The sequence below is a fragment of the Grampus griseus genome, assembly GCF_964374135.1.
Source record: "Grampus griseus genome assembly, chromosome: 3".
NCBI classification, from domain to species: domain Eukaryota; kingdom Metazoa; phylum Chordata; class Mammalia; order Artiodactyla; family Delphinidae; genus Grampus; species Grampus griseus.
Genome location: NC_139019.1, coordinates 72,085,606 through 72,108,189, shown reverse-complemented (window position 1 = coordinate 72,108,189; position 22,584 = coordinate 72,085,606). Strand labels below are relative to the sequence as shown.

At 38.1% G+C, this 22,584-nt stretch overlaps 1 protein-coding gene across 1 annotated transcript in view; it reads right to left on the bottom strand.

The window, feature by feature from the left end:
* Nucleotides 1-22,584, bottom strand: part of ADGRV1 (adhesion G protein-coupled receptor V1) — a gene marked incomplete at its 5' end in the record, with an annotated part of 563,397 nt that overhangs the window by 386,843 nt on the left and 153,970 nt on the right. The window contains 10 exons of the mRNA XM_082650308.1: nucleotides 1,506-1,652; nucleotides 6,593-6,797; nucleotides 7,130-7,352; nucleotides 13,067-13,189; nucleotides 13,937-14,201; nucleotides 17,272-17,379; nucleotides 17,714-17,860; nucleotides 17,951-18,108; nucleotides 20,778-20,902; nucleotides 21,712-21,887. Coding sequence (XP_082506434.1) covers nucleotides 1,506-1,652; nucleotides 6,593-6,797; nucleotides 7,130-7,352; nucleotides 13,067-13,189; nucleotides 13,937-14,201; nucleotides 17,272-17,379; nucleotides 17,714-17,860; nucleotides 17,951-18,108; nucleotides 20,778-20,902; nucleotides 21,712-21,887 — 1,677 coding nt within the window. The remainder of the gene's footprint in view (nucleotides 1-1,505; nucleotides 1,653-6,592; nucleotides 6,798-7,129; nucleotides 7,353-13,066; nucleotides 13,190-13,936; nucleotides 14,202-17,271; nucleotides 17,380-17,713; nucleotides 17,861-17,950; nucleotides 18,109-20,777; nucleotides 20,903-21,711; nucleotides 21,888-22,584) is intronic.

Genomic DNA, 22,584 nt, shown 5'->3' with positions numbered 1-22,584 from the left:
CTAAAGAAGGCACTTCAGGATATAAACTCAAGAGCTTTATTAATAAAATCAAGAGTCAGAAAACTACTGCCCTTTGGTCAAATCCATTTTTTATAAATTAAGCTTTATTGGAAAACAGAAAAGGTCATTTGATAACATCGCTGCCCTTGTGCTACAAGGGCAAAGCTGATAGCTGGGAAAGAGAACATATAGCCCTCAATGTCTAAAATATTTACTATCTGGCCCTTTACAGAACTTACTGACCTTTGGATAAGATAATTCTCTTCCAAAATACACTCCAGGGCTTCCCTGGTGGCGCAGTGGTTAAGAATCTGCCTGCCAATGCAGGGGACACGGGTTCGAGCCCTGGTCTGGGAAGATCCCACATGCCGCGGAGCAACTAAGCCCGTGTGCCACAACTACTGAGCCTGCGCTCTAGAGCCCGTGAGCCACAACTACTGAGCCTGTGTGCCACAACTACTGAAGCCCACGCACCTAGAGCTCATGCTCCGCAACAAGAGGAGCCACCACAATGAGAAGCCCGCACACTGCAACAAAGAGTAGCCCCTGCTCGCCACAACTAGAGAAAGCCCATGCACAGCAACAAAGACCCAACACAGCCAAAAATAAATATATAAATTAAAAAAAAATACAGTCCATACCTAAGATACTATTGTGTATTTAAATTAGAAATCATTTTAATCATGCTTATATAAGAAATATTAATTGGGGAAGCATATTATAATTCAGAACACACAGAACCTGAGAGATACAACTTGCAGTTTTGGTAGCTTGAATAAAGTAAATATTCACTGCAATAAAATTTGCCATAATATTCTTCACCCCAGGTTATGCCTCAACCAAAAAGTGACCAGAAGTCAAGGACAGCTAAAACAGGATGCAACATTATATCCCCTCGCCCCAACTGGAAACAACTCCAGAGGACAAGCTCAGCTCCAAAACTCCCTCATAAACTCCACCTCAGGGACAACTGTCTGTGGATCAACTTCTCCCTCTGCTCATGATTGCCTTCCTCACTTCCTTATACGTGCTCTTCCCAATGAATTTTGGCCCACAACTCTCAATCTCAGAGTCTATTTATAGGAAACTCAACCTACATCACTCAGCAACTCTGGTCTACTCTTCCATACTTCCTGTTATTTCACTGGACTTGTTCCCGATTTACTGCTTCTATTCTACCCAAATCTCAAAACCACATTTCCAGCCCCAGCTGGATTACTTTTATCTTTCTGACAGCGTAATACATCCATAATCTGGCCAACCAGTGTACTGAATCTCAAAAGGGATGATGTTTTTACAGATAATTTTGGTATTATAGGGAAAAAAGAAGAATCACAACAATAAAACTAACCTTAACTTGTATCCCTCTCTATGGTGATTAGGAGGAATCCAATGCTGACATGGTCAAACTCAAACACTTCACCCACAAGACAGGGTTTGGTCCCATGCATCAAAAGTAACCATAATTTAAAAGTGACTCTCCTATAATTTTGTAAATTACATACCACTCCTGAGGTAGGAAATATATCACTAATACTTCTGTCAGCTTCCCACGCTACAGTTATACGACCATATGTTCCTTTTAAGCGTTCAACGTTCAAGGTTACTAGGCTATCTTGCTCCATTTCCTCCACCTGTTTATATAATGAATTCTGAAAAATACACAGGAAGTCATAAGGGGTTATTTGAAATCATCTAGGCAGACTTTTAGGTCATGCTATTATGCATTTGCAAACTTCACAGTACCAAGCAACATGACATATTATGTTAAAAACAATATTTAAAAAACAGTAATATAGGATGACCATGATTTTTACTTTAAAACATGCGTGTCTGAATAAGTAAAAGACTAAATTAAAGTAAATGAAAAGGTTAATTTTTATAGGATTTTTTTCCAGGTTCTATATTTTTCAAATTTTCTTCAATAAACATATTATTTTTATACTCAGAAAGCATACACATTTTTAAAAGGAGTATACATAGCATGTAAATAGCTTATACAACAGAAGTGTCACAGAGAGAGTCAGGAGAACAGAGAAATCTTCTTCCTCCCCTATGTTAAGCTCTGGCAATCCCTCTAGGTCTTTGTTTCCTGTTTGTAAAATAAGTGTTTGGTCTATGTGGTCCCCAAGGACCCATCCAAATGTAATGACATCATGAGAAGCAGTGAGCTCTTTCTGATCATTTACAAAAGTCTCTTATCCTTAAATTCATATCCTCTGAAACATTTCTATAGGCTGTGATGTTTCCATGGATGATGTTTCATTCTTAGCTCATGGTCTTTACAACTGTTTTTCCTGCCAGAACGATCCTTTTCCCTCATGTTAGACCCTTACTCTCTTCTTCTCACCTATACTTCTGAGCCTCTTTCCTTTGTTCCAAACTGATTTCTGCCTCTGTGTGACTATAACATTCTTTGTCCAAGGCCTGTAGACTTCTCTTGCCAGCCATTTAATGAATGCTTCCTCAAAATTAATACTCCAAAAACTCTCTTCTTACAATAACTTTTGTTTCTCCATAGGCAATACAGCAAGAACACAGAGTATAAAGATTTTTTAAAATATTTCCAGTAATATTGTTCTCGTCTTTTTACTTACTTTTACTTAATCCAAAAATAAAGACTCCCCTATTAATTTCTTAAATAAAATTAAGAAATTTCATTTAAGCTTATGTAAGCTTCCAGTTAGAATGCTAACTTGAGTAGATATCCAATCCTATAGCGTTTTACACAGCATTTTAACACATTGCTACAGATGTTACATAGTAGTAAAATCTTGCTCAAGGCAATCACACATTCCTACAGAAAATGCTTTGATTTTAAAATATGCATATAATTTGCTCACAAAAGGCAATGCCTTTAAAAAAAGAAAGAAAGAAAATGCTTTTTAAAAAGAGAAGCCTCTCTCAGGCTTCATGCCATCTGTTAACAAGGATTAGTAAAATGAGGATTAATACAGCCAGAAGATATTCAAGAAATTCTCAACATCTAAAGTCCCATCTTGGAACCAGGCTGTCCAGACACGAGAGGCCTGTATTGAGGAATTTTCCTGAACGGATTGAAGAAACCTAGGATACTATATCTATTGGCAAGGATCAGGCCACGGTGACTTCGTGTCTCTAGAACAATTGTGAAACAGGCTTCATAAAGCACGGTCTATGCTTAAATAGTTGAGGAACAGAATGTACTCCCCATCTGCAGCACAGCTTCTGGTGAGAAGATGAAGCTGAGCTGCAGAGCATTTGGGTTCTGCCCCAGGAGCCCCAGCTCTGCCCTCCATAGTTGTATGAGATCCTGAGAAGGCCCCGTGAGTCTTCTGTTTCCTCCCCTGCATAATGACAGGCTCACAGGAAGCACCTACAGAGTGCCAGGCACTTGTCTGGTTCAGGGAAAGCTGCGAGGAAATCAGTATGCCAGCTCTCATAGTCTTTAATTCTAGTAGAAAAAGAAACTGGCAATAGACCAATCAGGCCATTGTAAGTGCCAATAAGGAAGATTAAGGTGTAATAAAGAATGATGGTGGGAGTCACAATGTTCAGCAAGAAAAGGCCTTTCTGTAAGATGGCATTTCAGCAGAGAGGAAACAAAGTGAGGAAACAAGTCATGTGAATACCTGGTGGGGAAAGAAGTTGTCTGCTTTCTTTCTAACCCTACCCGCGCAGCTCACATCTTAGAGCTACTCTGTCCTACACAGCAGCTCCTGGCCACATGTGGCTACTGAGCACTTGAAATGTGACTAGTCTTTCACTGTAAAAATGCATACTGGATTCGAAGACAAAATACGGGAAAAAAAGGATGTGAAATATTTCATAAGTAATTTTACATTGATTACATGTTGAAACAATAATATTTCAAATAGATTGGGTTAAATGAAATATAACATGAAAACTGACTTCATCTGTTTCTTTTTACTTTTTTAATAGGGCTTCTAGAAAACTCAGAATTACCCAGGGGCTCATATTATATTTCTATTGGGCAGAGGTGCCTCAGAGGAAGCTGACCTGCCTTTGGCTCCAGAGATGGGACAGAGCGGGTAACAGGGTGACCCTACGATCCTTGCAAGGAGTTGACTCAGGGTATTAGTAAGTCCAATCTTATCCCCCGCAAACTGCTCCTCTTACAGTGGTTGTGTCTTGGTGAAAGGCACATTCCTGTTCCCCATAGCTCTATCATTTGCTGCTGAATTACTGCAATATCCTCCTAGTCTATTTCTGTCCTTGCCCACTTACAATCTAGTCTCAATTCTATGAAGAGAATGTCCTTTAAAAGTGCAAGTTGGGGGCTTCCCTGGTGGCGCAGTGGTTGAGAGTCCGCCTGTCGATGCAGGGGACACGGGTTCGTGCCCCGATCCGGGAAGATCCCACATGCCACGGAGCGGCTGGGCCCGTGAGCCATGGCCGCTGAGCCTGCGCGTCCAGAGCCTGTGCTCCGCAACGGGAGAGGCCACAGCAGTGAGAGGCCCGCGAACCACAAAAAAAAAAAAAGTGCTAGTTGGATCAAATTTCTCTTTTACCCCAATCCTCCAAAAGCTCCCAGTTTCCCTCAGAGGCCAAATTCATGAAAACACTAAGGGGCCCATGCAGGAAAGAGTTAAGGTAGCAGGCCTGACCGCTATACTTCAAAAGGCCTATGGGGTTCCTTCTTGGCTGATGTCTGGGAACCTGGAATATCGGGAGGGTTCTCACCACCCACAGAACTGATAACCAGCTTCTTGTGCCTGAACTGTTTGTACACACAATGTGGTTGATACTAAACAGTCCGTTTCCTTCTGGGACTCTGGAATTTTGTTCTATGCCAGGTACAGGGTGCCTATGTGATCAGCCCCCAGTTAAAACCTTGAGCGCTGAGTCTCTAATAAGCTTCCTTGGTCAGCAACACTCACATGCGTTATCACAAGTCAACTTGACACTGGGGGGAATTTAAGTGTGTCCTGTGTGACTCCACTGGGAGAGAGGGCACCTGGTTCCCTCTGGAGTTCACCCATGAGCCTTTTCCCTTGGCTGATTGTGCTTTGTAACCTTTCACTCCAATAAATCAAAGACATGAGAAAGACTAAATGTTGATCCTGTGAGTCCTCCTAGCAAGTCATCACAACTGTGGGTGCTGGTGGGGACCCCGACACAGGGCCCTGGCCCTTCATCTCCCCTAGTAACTGGCTTCAGCCACAGTGGCCTTCTCGCTGCACCAGAGGAGCAAGGCTTCACGTCCGGGCCTCTGTCCTTGCTGATGGGTGCCCCTGCCTTGAATGTTCTCCCCTGAGATATGCACAAAACTCCCTCCCTCATCTCCTCCAGGCCTTTGCCCTATGTCACTTGCTCAGCGCAGCCCTCCCTGATTTTTTTGATTTCCCAGCACACAACCTCCACCTCCTCCCTCACTCACCATCTGCCTTCCCTGTCTGTTTCTCCATGGCACTTATTAACATCAGCTATGGTACAGATGTTTCTTTTGTCTTTGCTTATTGTCTGTCTCCCCTTGTCCACTCTAGAATTTAAGGACCAGGAGGATGGAGATTTTTACTGTTTTATTTTCTAACATATCTCTAGTATCTGAAACAGCATCTGGTACATGGAAGGTATTTATTAAATACCTGCTACATGAATGAATAAATGACTGAGTAAGTGGGCCTGTTACCCAGTTCCGGCCAATGAGACATAAGAAGAGGCTTTTGGGAAACTTCTCCCTTACACAGAGAGCCACATAAAGCATCTCTCTCTCTGCAAATGGACATGAACAAGAAAGCAGTAGCCCTAATGATAGCATCAGCTTTCAAACAACAAAGCGAAAGGTTAGCTTTTTGCTGGCAAAATACACAGATGCAAAGAATCTGAGCCATAGTGACACAGCAGAGTATCCAGTCAACCCCAATCCCACCTTCTCTGTGGACACGCCCTAGGTGTTTTAAGTCAGTTTCAGTTCAGTTTTCCTTATCTGCAGAATATTTCAGAGAAAAACACAAGATACCTGCAGCTGTAACTCTAACTAAGAAATCGTGATACATTTTGCAAATAGGACTAAATGATGCACTATGAAGGTTTGTCCTTTTGCTCACTGGTAAAGGAATATGAAGTCTGGGTATGGAAGTCAAACTGGAATAACTGGATAGCTCTCTTTCCTCAGGAGAAAGCATCTCCATGTGTACAATGCACATACAGTTACAAACATCTTTCTCTCTCTTTTTCTTAATACACAGAAGTAACAAAGGCGTAAAAGGACAGTAATATATTTGTAGGTGATGTGCGTGACAAGACACAGTGTGTAGTGTGTATTTGGAATCTGCTTCACCATTACCCTCTGGAAACAAGGATAAGAGCAGAGCCAAACTCCTGGACCAAGGCCAACTGGTAACATTATAAATTCAATCTTAGGAAAGGAATCAGTACCAAAAAAAAGTTTAAGACAAGTTGACTCAAGGGTCCATTGTGCAAGTCTGTAAATTTCAATCATCAGTAGAATTCACCTTATAATGCAGAGTTCGGAATGAAGCAGGGAAAGGAAGAGAAGAGAGGCTTAAGACACTCACTGAGTGTTGATAGCAGCTAATAAATAAATACAATGAATAAATCATTTGACGTCAAAGTGTGGAATCTTTACCTGAGCAAATCCAACCACTCCATAGGCATCATCATTAGACAGAATAGTTATTTTTACATAACCATTAATACCAATCTCTGCTCCTCCTTTGGGATTTTTAAGCTGAACTCTGAAGTATTCATCTTCCTCTGGAACTGTATCATCAAGGATATTTACCGCTATTATAGCTTCTTTATCTCCAGGTTCAAATATCAATTCACCTGAACTAGCATAAGAAGTATATATAAAATAAGTCAACTACAACAAATTAAAGACATATAAATGGTAGATTAATCATAAAATTCTCATAATACTGATTACTATTAAAAGTTTGCAGAAATCACATTTCGTAAGTAAAATTTTAATCCAAAATGTTCATATATCACTAATTAACTTGGTAGAATAGATATTAGAAATATGGATAATAACTGAACTTCTGGCTTGTTAATAGTTCTTGTATTTTGTATATGCTTCCATCACTAGATAAAGACTCAGAAGTTAGGTACCATATAAAATTATGGTGAGACAAAGACATTCAGCATAAAATGTTGAACCTACCTAGGAATGAAGTCAGACTGGCTCGAGACATAGGCCAGTTCATATGTGTGTGAGTGGATGGGTCCCGCAAGAGCAATTAAATGCTTGCTTGAATTAAGGGACTTTACTGTAACAGAGGCTGCATCATGAGCAGATGGTGCTTCCAGAATAAAAGAGAATTGATTCAGCTCTGAATTCCAGCAGTAAAGAGCAGACACAGCTTGGCCAACAAGAAGTATGTGGACTAGAGGAAGAAAAGAAAAGGCAGCGAGAATGAAAAGTGAATGTCACCTCACCAGCTCCCCACAGCAAAACCCTCCCACCTCTCAAAGTTCCATTTTGATTGCTGCAGTAAATAAATATGATTCAATTTCTGAAATAACTAGATATAAATAATAATTTTTAAATACTGTGGAAGGTACAAGTCAGCCTGACAGTGTACCCACAATCCACTTGATAAAAAAAAAAAAATCACTGGATGATAAAACCGAAATGAATTTTGAACTCTTTTGTATTCATCTTAATATTTATTTATTGGATAGCATGGTAGGATATTTTTAAAGTGAAAAAGACTCATAATCCCACCACTAAATGTTTCATTTTTATATTTTCCTTTCCAGTCACCATTCATATGAATTCATAATCGACACAGTCTAAATACAAAAAATCTTAATTAAAAAGCTTAATGCTATATTTATAGTATACATTTTATACATATATATAGCTTTATATTTTGCTATACAGCATTCAGATTTATAATTTTAATATACAGATACTAATCTACAGTTGATTTTTTAAATATATTTAATTATTCCCCTACATTGGACGTTTATTGTTGTATTCTATTTAACTTGTGAATATTAATTAGAGACAGCATTCATCATTTTATTTATTTCCACCTGATAAATTCTTAAAGGTGTCCAAAGGATATTAACAAATTTATGATCTTAGAGTATATTCTGCCAATGCTTTCTGAAATGTTAGTAGGAAAGCATATATTTATATATGCATATATTTATATCTGCAGAAATTAGGAGGGGAAGGGGGCTTACTACTCTGTGTATACCATTAAGCAATCTTCAGACTTAAAACTGGGAAGAAAAGTAGGAAATCATGGAGAAACGTACAAATTCCAGTACTTGGAAACACACATTGGAATCTGAAGATATCAAATAAGTTTTACTGGGCATTAAAATAACATGTAGAACCAGAAACCATGAGACTCTTCTAAAATTTTAGCCAATAGCTGAAATGGAAAATCCCATATCCTTACTCTTAAATATCAAAAACTATTGATAATGTTTACTTATGGTAATTAATTTAAGTACTATTTCAGTTTAGTAAATATTACATAATAAAGATCAAAAAAGATTGTTATTAATAAACTTTCATTTTAAAACTGATCAAACATTTTTCACCAAGTTGTATAAAGTTATATACATTCAGTAAAGAGCAAATTCCTCAGACGAATCACATCTCTCAAGTTTAAGTGATGCTATAGTCTAACCAAAATCATAAACTAAAGTGTTCTGAACATCACTGATTATTTATCTTAACCCTTAGAGATATACCCTATTCAATTCCTCGCAATCTGATCGGAATGACAAGGCAGCAAATAGATAATCTGACATTCAGAGCAGGACCTGTAGGGGCTCAAATCTACATATATGTATGCAGAGAGTACTTTCTCAGAAAACAGACATTCATATTTGTTCAAGATAATATGAGACAGGGAATTTATAAGGGGAAAAAAAAAACCTCCCTAAATCTCTATCTACTCTGGGGAACAGGATTTTTAACTAGTACTGATTACAGAATTCTCTTCCATACAGCACAACTATTTAAAAAAAAAAAAAGAAAAGAAAAGAAACAATATCCCAAAGGAAGGAAACTGGATAATATTATTTAAAAAGTGAGTGCAGACAAAGAAAAGTTCCATGATTAAAATGCAAGAGCAAGCATTCCTAACATTTAGAGATCTGGGAATATAAAAGGAACCAGTAAGAGACAGAGCAGCCAGAGAGGGCTGCATGAGAAGCAGTGTCCTCAGGAGAGTGCTGAGCTCCAGAGCACTGAGATGAAGGGAAGATTCTGACAAACGTTTGAGATACAATACACAGGGCATCACGGAAGGGGAGTTGGGGGAGGTGCGAGTTGAGCATCTGGTCTGGAAGTTAGGGCTCATATGGTCTACAGCATGCATAGACCACATGGGGAAGACAGTCTCTTTATCCCCAGGGGGCCTGGTCTTCTTAGGATGATCAAACAGGGATGAAGAGAGTGATGAATGAATACAAATAATCTCCAAAGGCCATGATTTCCAAAGGTAATCGTTTTGAGAAAACTGAGAGTGCTCAAGGACTAGGGAGGGAGGGGTGAATTTTTCCAGCAGCATACAGAGCTTTGAGGATTAAATGCGATAAAGTAAAGGACTAGAATAGGACCTTGGACATAATAAACATTCAGCATGTGTTAGCTATAGATTTCCATCTTTCCTGACTCCTTTATCATATATTCTCTTTAAAAAGTGGAATTCAGCAAAACTTGGTTCAAGGCCCCCTTCTCTCATACATACTACACAGTCTCTTTCTAGACAATTTCACCTCTGTCTGTAGTAAAATGACCCTCCGTACGTATAAAATGTGTAGCTGTGGTCTAGGCTTCTCTTCTAAGCTCCAACCAGTAACACTTATTGGTATCTAAATACCAAGACTCAAAGGCATTTCAAATTACCCCAACAAAACTCATTATCTCTGCCCCCAAAAGCCTGGTTTCCTCCCCGTGATCACCATAATAGTTAAGAGACTACCACTCATCCATTAGTTGTAGAAATTAGGGCTCATCCTTGATATTCACTCTACCTACCCCCATATGCAATCTATCATCAACTCCCAGGATTTTACTTGAGAGACAGCTTCTGAATTAATCTACTTCTCTGATTTTGCACCTGTATCACCGACCACTTTCCAAGCTCCAGCATTCGAGATCTTCAGCCTGAACTGTGCTAAGAGCCTCCAGCTTGACTACAGACATTTTCTCTTACCAGCCTCTAAGCTTTTCTCCTATTGGCAGTCAACATTCCTTTTTTTTTTTTTTTCTTTGCGGTACGCGGGCCTCTCACTGTTGTGGCCTCTCCCGTTGCGGAGCACAGGCTCCGGATGCGCAGGCTCAGCGGCCATGGCTCACGGGCCCAGCCGCTCAGCGGCATGTGGGATCTTCCTGGACTGGGGCACGAACCCGTGTCCCCTGCATTGGCAGGCAGACTCTCAACCACTGTGCCACCAGGGAAGCCCTACATTCCATTTTTAAAACACACACACACACACACACACACACACACATATAAACACTCACTCACTCTCACACACAATATCTGTTTCTGTGTCTGTCTCCCTCTCTCTTTCTCTCTCTGAACCCTTCTATTTTCCATCTCCTCATTATGTTCTCATAAAAGGCACCCTAATACTTACAGGATAAAGATAATAGCCCTTTAAGTCCCTATCTGGCCTATCTGATTACATCTTCAGTTATACCCTGGACCACTCTCCCCTCACTGCCACACTGGCCTCTTCCTGGTCCTTTGCCACACTCTGACCTCTTTACCCCTGCAGCTCCTTGTGCCTAGAGGCTGCCTCATGCTCAAGTCTTTGCCTCATTAACTCCTACTCATCCTATAGTCCACAATTAAATGTTTCCTCCTTAAGAAAGCTTTCTGGGCATCCCTCAGACCAGGTCATTCATCTCCGCTCCATTTTGTGTTATGCAAGTACTTTATTCTTTCATAGTAGTTATCTGTTTGTACCTAAAAACTTACTTGTGTGATTATATATAATGGCCTTCTTCCCTATTAGATGTTAAACTTCTTCAGGGCAAGGGCTATACCTGATTTTGCTTACCCTTTTTTCCTTGGGGTCTACCACTGTGCTGGGCACATAACTGGCACTAAGAAATATCTATTAAATAATGAAGGAGAAAAGGGAGAAGGGGAAGCTAGGTTTATATGTCTTGGCAGTCTCTGTCATATTCATTCTTCCTCTGCCATTTAAAGAATTCAGTCACTACCCAATAATCTCTGTCAAGCCATTAACCAGAATAAATATGTAAGCCTCACAGTCACGGCTCTAATCTAATACATTTAATAAAATATTTGACACATTCAAAATAAGAAAGTCCTTGAATATTATTTAATGCATAATTTCAGCTTTCAGGGGATCTATAATAAGCCATTCTAAATAATTACCTACAATCTTTTCATATTTCTACATCCTCAAGTCACAGAAACAAAAGAAATAAAGGGAACAAGCCTTTGGCAGAATTTTTCACAAATTCTTTTAGAAAGAGTGCCTATTCTATTTTTTTAAGCCTTTAAAGAGAATTCTATAACTTCAATTAATGGCCCATTCAGGCAGCACTCTTCATCCTTAAAAACATTCATTAAGCAACTATTTTGAATCATAATAAGTGACTCAAGTAGATATAGTTAGTCCACTTGAAAACCTGAGGTATAAGGAAAGCAAAAATGATAAAGGCATAAAATTAAAGGACAAGTAAACAAAAGCTAAACAAATACATGATGAAGGATACATAATTTATTCAGTAAATCAATTGTTGAGTGAATGATAAGAAAGTCACAGAGTTGGAAATCACAGGGTAACATCACAGGTTTATATGGCCTGTCAGAGGCTAACAATGTAAAGGGAAGTTATTTAAGAAGAGGATGAGCAGAGCAGAGCAGAGACAGACACAGGACTGTCAGCAGAGTAAACTTGGGGTGGAGGCTGGAAAATGATGTAAGAGTCCAGAGTGAGGGGAGCACGTGGCATGAACATCTGGGAGGACGCAGGGCTAAGGAGGGGGGAGTAGGACACATGGAAGCAAAGTACAATGAGATAAACAATCTACTATGAAAAATGAGGTAAATAACCTCTGAGTCCTGGTCAGCAGTTGAGATGACTGAAGGTGACTAAAGTATATAACACCTGATAGAGAAAGCAGCAGTGCGGCACTGAGAGAAAAACCCAAGAATAGATTCCTGTATTTGTGCAAAATCCTCTACTCTTCTCAACAGCACTTCCTCTGTAGATTTTTAACTTTTGTGAATTGAACTACCCCCATGCATCAACATGTCCTCTTACTAATGTCCTCCTGATTTCAGTCCCTCACCTCTAACCACACACAAAGCCTTCTCCATTGCTCTTGCCCAGACAGCTGCAAACTGCACCCAGCATGTTCTACATACTGAAGCTAGGTGGAGTTGAAAAACACGCCTTGGATCATCACCTGCCTTTGAAATGCCTTCAAGGATTTCTCTACCTCAGTAATGCTCAGAGTGAGTCCAAGGACCTTTAAGAGTCCTTGAGACCCTCCAAGAGGTTCTGTGAGGTCAAAACTGTTTCCCTAATAATACTAAGATGCTGTTTGTCTACTTCACTCTACTTCTCTCATGAGTGCACAGTGGGATCTTCCAGAGGCCAGATGACTATTATTGAAAAAGGCTGAATTACAGATGCAAACATGAGAATCGAACTATTAAACCAGACATTAAAGAGATCTGCAAAAACAAAAAAGCAATGAAAACTCTTCTTACAAAAGGTTTTGTTTTTAAAATTAAAACGTATGAGGGCTTCCCTGGTGGCGCAGAGGTTAAGAATCTGCCTGCCAATGCAGGGAACACGGGGTCGAGCCCTGGTCCAGGAAGATCCCACATGCCGCGGAGCCACTAAGCCCGTGCGCCACAACTACCAAGCCTGCGCTCTAGAGCCCACGAGCCACAACTACTAAAGCCCGCACGCCTAGAACCTGTGCCCCACAACAAGAGAAGCCACCACAATGAGAAGCCTGCACATCGCAACGAAGAGTAGCCCCCACTCACCGCAACTAGAGAAAGCCTGTGCACAGCAACAAAGACCCAATGCAACCAAAAATAAATAAATAAATTTTTTTTTAAAATGCCCTTACCTATTCCTGAGGCTGGTGTGAAGAAGTGGATCTTATTAACAGTAGCAAAATCCAGGGATTGAAAATATCTGAAAGAAGACTGTCCTCCCTCCCAGATGAAAATTTCAATTGAATTCTGATCTCCTACAATAACAGAATAAAAGGCAAATCTGAAGGCAAAAGTTACCTATAAAATGACAAAATTACACAATAAAACTATAATAAAAATATTAAACTTAATTAAAGAAACAAATTTAGGACATTTCTCAGAATTCATTCAAATAAACAAAAATACAATTTAGTAGGAAACACTTTAAAAGTCTTCTTGCATTTACCACATGAAGTATATATTGATACATGGTTTAACCATTAATCATGATCTGATATCAAAAAAAAGAATAGTAACAAATGTTTTATTTTTCAGGAATGTTGAAATTTTACCTATGAAAGTCCTACTAAGCAGAAAAAAGCATATTTGTATTCAGAGAACATTTTTAAATGGTCTTATTGAATGTTGCTTGGCACTATTTATTACCACTGCAGATTATCCATGGCATCCCAAGTACAGCCATCTAAAAAGTTACCTGTTTGTACCTTGGGTGTAAAATCTTCAAAATTCTTTCTACTTTACCCACCCATCCCCAATTTTATTTTAATATCTTTAAAGTAGTGGTTTAGAACACCCACAGGTTATGGACATAACACTTAAAATGTTTTTCTTTTTTCCCAATATCCATCTGTTAGCTGACAATCAATACTTAGATCCATCAAGAAACACACTATGGATTAGCTAAAAAATTATTACAAGAGCATTTTCATATGAACATAAAATGAATGGAAGATAATTTCGATAACAGCTATGTATGCATTGCAAACACTAAATCGTCTTACCTGGAAAAACAGTTTTGGCAAAAATTAAGTAAATATCATCGCCTGAAGTCAAGGCTTCAACTTGTGTTGTTCCACTGATGGGAACTTCTTGAAAGTTAATAAACTCATTTCCAGACCACCTGAGTAAAAGGGAGTTTGACCTGACATTAGCCTGCGAAATGGCTAAGAACATAGCACCTCCTCTGGTGAATGAGGCCATGCTCAGCACACCTCGGACACGGAGTGTCTGATGCAACACAAAGCTTCCTCCATTCCATCTGAAGACCTGCAGGGAATGTTCAGACACAAAACACTCATGACTAGGAATTCAGCACTTGTGAGAATTTAGCCAATATCACATGTTTACTCTCCTAGACCCCTTAACTTAGTTACGAAGATACTTTCACAAATGAGAAAATATCAAAACTGATCCTCTCTCATTGCTCTCTCCCTCTTTTTATCTGTGTGTGTATGTGTGTGTGCCTGAGTACACACACAGAGAATGAAAGAGAAGTTATTTGAAAATAAATCAATTTCAAATATACATCTGGGCAGGGGTGGGTGACAGCAAGAGAAGGGGAAGCCAAATATAGGAGAAAATTTATTTAAATATGAAAAATTCAGAGTGAGATAAAAAACTTTCTAATGCTGTATTATCATTACCCACTGCTCAAGCAATAGAATATAAAGAAAAACACCTAAACTTTTTAGTCCTGAAGGTGGCACTGCATACAAGGTTTCAGGTGAGTGTTCATGTATTTTAAACTGAAAGAAAACCCTGAATCTACCTGATTTCTTATGCCATCCGGTCAATTTCACAAAGAATTATATTTATTCAGTAAAAACTGGGAATCTTATATAAGCCAAGCATTATGCAAGAAGTAAGGGACAGAATCACTTCTTCCTTTACGGATCTTATTAACTACTAGGGAAAGGCAAACAATAAATACATCAATCATTAAATAAATGTATGACTACTAAACTGAGACAAGTACTCAACAATTAGGAAGGTATGATAGAGAATTATGAATGTCCTAAGAAATAAAATTAGAAAGAATGACATGACAAAGTTTCTAATGCAGAAAAAGTTTGTCATAACCTGAATGAAGACTGGTGCAGCTAGAATGCAGTTGACAGCACTGGGGGAATGAAGATAATACTGGAGAGGTACCTTTTGTTAAGGTGCCCATATAATTTAACACAGGGATGCTTTAGAGAGTGAAAGAGACAGTCCTAATCATTGTAGGACAACAGGCACAACCCAGCACTGTGGTGGGCAAATAAGGACATATGGTTACCTTATTTACAGTCCATATTAAATAATTTAGAAGTTATTCCAAACATAATTGGAAATCATTGAATAATTTCAAAATGAGGAGCAACATGAATTAATATTTTTAAAAGACTACTCCAGCTACTTGAAACATGGATCTGAGGAGATCAGAGAATTTTGGAGACCAGCTAGGAGACTATTCTACTAGCACGGTGAGAAGTGATGGGGACCTAGATTAGGGAAGAAGAAGCAGAGATGGAAAGAAACATCTGTACTCAAAATAGTATCAGGAGATATAATCAAAAACACTTAATAATAAATTAGATGGGAATGAATAATCAGCAGAAATCAAGAAAGTTATGGACTTCCCTGGTGGCACAGTGGTTAAGAATCCTCCTGCCAATACAGGGGACATGGGTTCGATCCCTAGTCCGGGAAGATCCCACATTCCGTGGAGCAACTAAGCCCGTGCGCCACAACTACTGAGCCTGTGCCCTAGAGCCCGCGAGCCACAACTACTGAGTGCGCGTGCTGCAACTACTGAAGCCTGCACGCCCATAGCCTGTGCTCCGCAACAAGAGAAGCCACTGCAATGAGAAGCCCGTGTACCGCAACAAAGAGTAGCCCTGGCTCACCTCAACTAGAGAAAGCCCGCGCGCAGCAACAAAGACCCAACGCAGCCAAACATAAATAAATAAATATTTTTTTAAAAAGATACAACCCAGCACTCTATCTCAAGCAACTGCATTTATGAGGTTACTATTTCCCGAGATGAAAGCAAACACTTGAAACAAGTTTCATAGAGAAAATCTACAGTTTAATTTGAGATATGTTAAATCTTAGATACCTAGAACATATTTATGTGTACATGCCAACAGGCAGTTAGACACAAAATCTAGAGTACACAGGAAAGGCTACTGATAAATTTGGAAGACAGCCTATAGTTGATATTTAAAGCCATAGGACTGATAAAAGTACTCACAGTGAGTGAAGAGAAAGAAAAAAGAAATGTGAACCAAAACTGAACCTGAAAAACTTCAAGATATCTAAGTTCAGAAAAGGGAGAAGGAAGTGGCATTGGAGACTGAGAAGGAGACACAGAAAGAAAGAATGAAAATCTGTGTGGTAGTTCAAAAATCAAGAGAAGAGATGGTTTAAATTTGAGGATGAGGTGACTGTCAAGTGCAGATGGGAAGCAATGCAAAATAATGACAGAAAAAAACACCCACTGTATTTGCAACCCAGCTGTCACTGGTGACCATGAAGAAGTTTGCAAAGCAAGCAGAAAATTCTTTCAAGGTCTCAATATAGAGGGGATAAAAGAAATGAAGCAGGAAGAAAAGGGGGATAAGATCAGAAGAGAAATCACTTTTTAAGCTTGGAAATCCTGCATTTATGCTGACTGTAATAATCCTACAGAGAGAGAGAGATGCTAGTTACGGTGGCACTAGAGGGAATAACTGACCCTTACGAAGGCAAGAGGGGAGCCTATGTTAGGCGCCTGTCTTTTATAGAAGAAACACTTCTGCCATTGTAACAGGAGGCAGGAATAAGACTGGTTTTCAAGACAGTTTCTGAATTTGCTGTTGGGAAGATGAGTAATCTTTCTGGTAGCTTTCATTTCAACAAAGTCATGAGCTGAAAGTGAAGAGATGAGAAGCAGGTATGGGAATCTGAGGAGTGACGAAAATTATCAAATAAATATTATTAAGACACCGTGATATAGTTTACTAGAGAAATACGGGATTTCTGGAGTGACGTTGTGTGTCCATCTGGCAATGTTAATCATGAATTTTTAGTGATACCATCTATCCAGTTGTGTGATTTTTCTCCAAGTTTTCCAATGCAATTAAAATCTAATTAAATGTTCATGCTTATTATTATACTTGCTCTGGTTCTTGAAGACAATATAATATTCAAAACTCTATCATTTAAAAATTAGCTATGACTAATCAATATCTATATTCTTTTTACTACGTTACCATAATCAAATTATGGTTTTCTTTTATACTAAACCTACAGACTACATCTCTGATGTGTTTCAATTATGGCATTAAAAAAACTCATTTTAAAAGAATCAAACCTGAGTTAATTCAGAATAATCCCTTTGACTTGCAACAATTACATAATCTTGACTGTCTGAAGTAAAATATCTTACTTGAGAACTTTCTGAAATAGTGATTGTTTGTACCTGCAAGGAAGACAGAACAGTGAGAATAAAAAATTTAAAGGAAAATTTAACTAAGAAAAGCTCTGAATTACAGTTAATAGTCTGAGTAAATATTTGAAGTTCAAAACTTGAAAAATCATTCTGATCCCCAGGTATGCACATCCAGATGTCATTTCAAGAAAGACCAAAATATCCCTGGATTAAGACACCTTGCTAAAATGTGTATCAATTTGCCAAAAACCCCTTATCACATTAACATAGAACATACACTATCTTCTATTTAGCTCAATCTCAAGAATCTGATTTTTCTTTTAAATAAAGCAATCTACCAAAAAAAAGTGAAGTGTTTTTTTACCAGGAATAATTTGAATCCAGATGTGAATGTATACACACTGTTAACAGAAGGCTTTTCTTCATTTCTTTCTTCATGAGTAATCACAATGTAGGGGGAAAGACCCATATTAAAGGCCTCACAAGTTTTAGGATTTTCTATATGTAAATCCTAGGAAACAAGGAATAACAGTAATTCACAGGGCATCCAAAATCTATATGTACATTATAGTTTGTGTACCATAAAATAAGTGATGTTTACCTCAAGTGGAACAAAAATCCCTTGCCATCGGTAAACAGTAGAAGACAATTTTCTTAACATTATACCATATACTGAATCTTCCAAAGTAAAGAAACACCAGCCAGAAGCCGATGCATCCAAAAAACTTTGAAATATAGAAAACTTAACATCCATTCCCCCTGAAAAACATAAATCGTGATTTGCTTCTGTAAAATCCTCTCAAACTTTATCTATTCTGTTTATTGTTTAAATAGTGAAACTAGTGAGTTTGTTACTAGAAGCGAAAATGCTTCCATGGTAAGTGTATGTGTATGAGAAAGAGAAGAGACAAACTAGAGAACTTCAAAATAGATAGTAACTAAAAATATCAATACCCAAAGACAAGAAAAATTGTTAACACTGTGCTCTAAACCCACAAAGACTTTTCCAGGGTATATTTATAAATAAATACTGAATTTATACTTTAAAAGGAAATATGTTCAGTATGATTTTTATCAGCTTTCATAAAGATGATGAAAATATAACAGAGAAATTTAGAAATAATAAACACCTTTTATGGAAACATGCTAAATGATAGGTTTTTAAAACTTACACTATTAATTTGAAGCTATCCCCATCCAATGATTTCTAACTTTACATGTTGTATATTTTAAGAATGCCAAAACAGATTCACCTACTACAAGTAGCTATCAAGTTTTATCAGCCTGCTATAACAGGTACATGTCCTAAAATTCTGTGCTACAACTAAACAAAGACAGAAACAAAAACTTCCTGCTTAATGAAGAATACCTTTAAAACACCTTGTGTGTCCTATTATCATGACAGTTTCCCATAGAAAGTTAGTTCTTTTTAAACTTTAGTTAATGGTGTGAACGTGATGCACCAAGAACAAATGTCAAAGTTGAAACCTAGGCTCCTTGTAAATTATTGATCATTTTTAGATTACCAGTTGATGAAGTCATAATGTCAGTGTCTTTTATGTACTATCCATTGGTAATATCCTTTCCTAGAAATCCAATATTTTAGATTCCTGCTTTGCCACCTTTTAAAGGCACACTACAGCTTTTGCATTAAGAGTCTGAATGTTTTGCACTGAAGTCGACCACATGGTCAAATCCTGCCCTACCGTAATTCCAGAAGATGGTGAATGAAGAATAAACAATGCTTGCTGACATTTAAGAACCTCCAACACATACTCCCACAAGCACGTCCACAAAACACACGCAGAGCCCAAACTATAATGAGATAACTCTGAATTAGAAAACATAATCTTTCTTTTTTAGATCCCATCTCTTCCTGGCTTCCAGGCCATTGTCCCACTATTAATTATCCCTTCTCTTCTAAATATTCAGTCCTTCTCTACTTACCAGGCCTTTTCCATCAGCATTTACACATGCTTAGTCTCTTCAAATTACACAAATAAACAAAAACCCTGACTCCTACACCCCATCACTACTCTTACTAGATCCTACCCTTCTCAGCCAAACTTCTTGAACTAGTTGTACATAGTTGAGGCCTGCATTCTCTCACTTCCACTCAAAATGTTATTCGGTCCACATCCCTCTATACAAATAGCTCTTGTGATTTTATGTCTTCTACATTGCTGATGACAATGAGTATTTTTTCAGTTCTCATCTTACTGGACTTCTCACCAGCAATTGACACGATTTACCACTCCTTTCTTTTTAAAACGCTCTTTCACTGCTGCCTGCAATCCTGCATTCCCCTGGGTTTCTCACCAGGTCTCTGAAGTCCCCTTCTCCTCTCCCTGGTCATTCAATTTGACTCAGTCTGAGTCCTCTTCCCTCTCTATCTTCATCCTCGCTTTCCAGGTTTTTACGTCAACTTCCATGACTTTAAAAACAATATGCCTGCTAAAGGCTCCCAAATTTATCTCTCCAGCAGAGATCTTCTTTTGAGTCTAGAGAAATTTCTTCTAAAAAGTTAACTCAAATTCAAATATTTTACTCCCCTCACCAAAGTAACACCTTGTTTCCATTAGGCACTCCCTTTCTTACTGAACGGCATGAATCTCCATCCAACTGCAGAAACTAGAAACATAAGAGTCATCTCAGGTACCTTCTTCACATCCAGTCCATCACCCAGTCCAAGCTACCATCATCTGTTGCCCTTTTGTTTGTCTCCCTTCATCCTCTAATTTCTCCTGTGCCAATCCATTCTTTACCTGGCACCAAGAATGATACCTTCAAAGTGCAAATGTGATCAGACCACCCCACATCTATACATGGGAACCCTTCCTCATGCCTAGACCACTCAGAGACTTTCTATAACCCTAAGATAAAGACTAATGTACGTGATATATTCTTCAAGTTCTTGAATGATCTAGTCTTATCTAGCTCTCCAAACTCAGCACTCCCCCTTATTTCTAAACCCAGTGCCCACTCTTCAGTTCTTCACTTATACGCTCTAGACTTCTGCCTTGATAGCTTCCCGCTTTCTCTTCTATGTTTCTCCAACTCAAGTCTTTGCATAATCCCTACTCATCATTAAGTCTTAGTTCAAACAATGATTCCCCTCGAAGGCATTCTTTGATGTTCTCACAACACTTAGAACTTCACCTTTAAAACATTTATTATACTCAAACTACACATTGATTTTTACTTATTTATTTCTGTCTCCCCCTAAATTCTAAGTTCCATGAGTTCAGTACCATGCCTGTCACAGGACAGGCATTCAATAAATATCTGTGAATGCAGTAAAAGAATTAGATATCTGTTCTCCATTTTCAACAGATCTGTAAGATACAATTCATGGGGGAAAATGTAAATCTTATGCATGCAATCTTTCTTGGTTATAGAATTTTGTTTTTATAAGAAACTAAACGTACTCATGCCAAAGGCTGTTTCAGAAACTGTCTCCCACTCCACACTCACAGCTAAATCAATGCCATTAGTACGTGACACATTGAAATATACAGTCCTGTTGGCTTCTTCAGTGTCTATAGAGGTGGCTCTAAAAGAAACAAACAGTTGCAGAAAGCAGAAAAAGCATGTAATTTCTACACGTTAAATACCTACATCACATTGCTAGTATATATTTAATACACTTTTAAATTTACGCAAGTCAAGGTGACATCCATCCACAAATTTTATACAGGAGAAAGGCTAGACTCTAGAGCTCAAAATTATTCATTTATGAAGACATTTAAAAAGCACTATTATCTGATACTTATGACAGTAAGAAAATACTGAGGGTCAGTAACTTCAGTAACTTTACCCTACATATTCTAAAATAAATAAAGCTTTGTCATTCTTAAGTTTCTTCTCACATAAACTAAAAACATTTTACAGAGAAAAAATGAATCAGGAAATTCTTGACATATTAATAAAACTAGATCTATTAGAATATTTCTAAGACAAAAAAACCCCAAATATTTGTCAATTTCCAGAAGGAATTTTTTAACTAAAATCATGTTAATATATGTTTGAAGAGTCATTCATTTGGTTTGAGCAGCTAAATATAAGTTATACTATTTCTTGCTTTTTATTATTACTGAAAACACAAAATAGTGCTTTTACCTGAAAGTGTGGATTCTGAGAAAATAAGAATTCTAATGACACCATTGCACAGCACATGATTAGGTTTTTGATGCTCCCTGTTATGAGAGGGCATATGGCCTCTCTCGATCTATCTGCTAGAGCTCATTTTAAAAGTCCCCATTACGAGAGTCAGAGATCAGTTTTCTTCTGCATTTTCTTTACGTCAAAAGTTACTTCCTACTTAGCTTCAGAAGTGACAATTTCCTTACGAATAAATTATACCTATTTGCAACTGCAGAGATACTGAATAGCCCCAAAGGGGCCTGGTTTTGCAAAACTGTTATCAGGGTTTGAACACGGGCCCCTAGTCTAGCACCTCCAGTCGGATTAAACAAGGTACAGACAAAATGCTCATCCATCTCTGGTTCCGTGTCCAATATGGCTGATATGTGTAGGGCCTGAAAACACAATCAAAAGATAAAGTTACTAGAATTCAGCGACACACATACAGAGTAATTTGCTAAACATTTATGACAACAAAATAGTATTTTTGGAAAAGAGTACCTCTTTTTTACTTTAATACTGATCCTCATAAAGTAATAGTTACAACTGTTTCAAGTTACAACTTTCAAGATTATCAACACTGTGACACAGTCTAACTGAAATGTCTAAAAATAAAATCTATGGCATTTGAAAACATCACTGAGATTAAAAAATTAAATTTAGATCTTCATTTTTGCTACTTCTTTATCCTGCCCTGGCTATGTAACTGCATTGTCTCTTTCTAGCCTAGAATTCACTCTTAAAAAGCAGTTATAGCCACAGCAGGCACAAATCAGAAACAACCCACATGTTTATCAACAGAAGAATGGATAAACAAACAGTGGTCTATTCAATGAAATGCTACTGAGCAATAAAAAAAGAACCAACTACTCATGTGTGCAACCAAAAATGATGTTGACCAAAAGAAGTCAGACATAAAAAGAATACATACTGTATGGTTCTATTTATAAGAAGTTCAAGAATTAGCAAATGAGTCTTCAGTGACAGAAACCAGAAAGCACTTTCCTCTGGGGAGGGTAAGAGACAAGAAGGAAACTTCTGTGTGATGGTTTGTTTAATGTTTAATATACTAATCCAAGTGGTTGTTACACT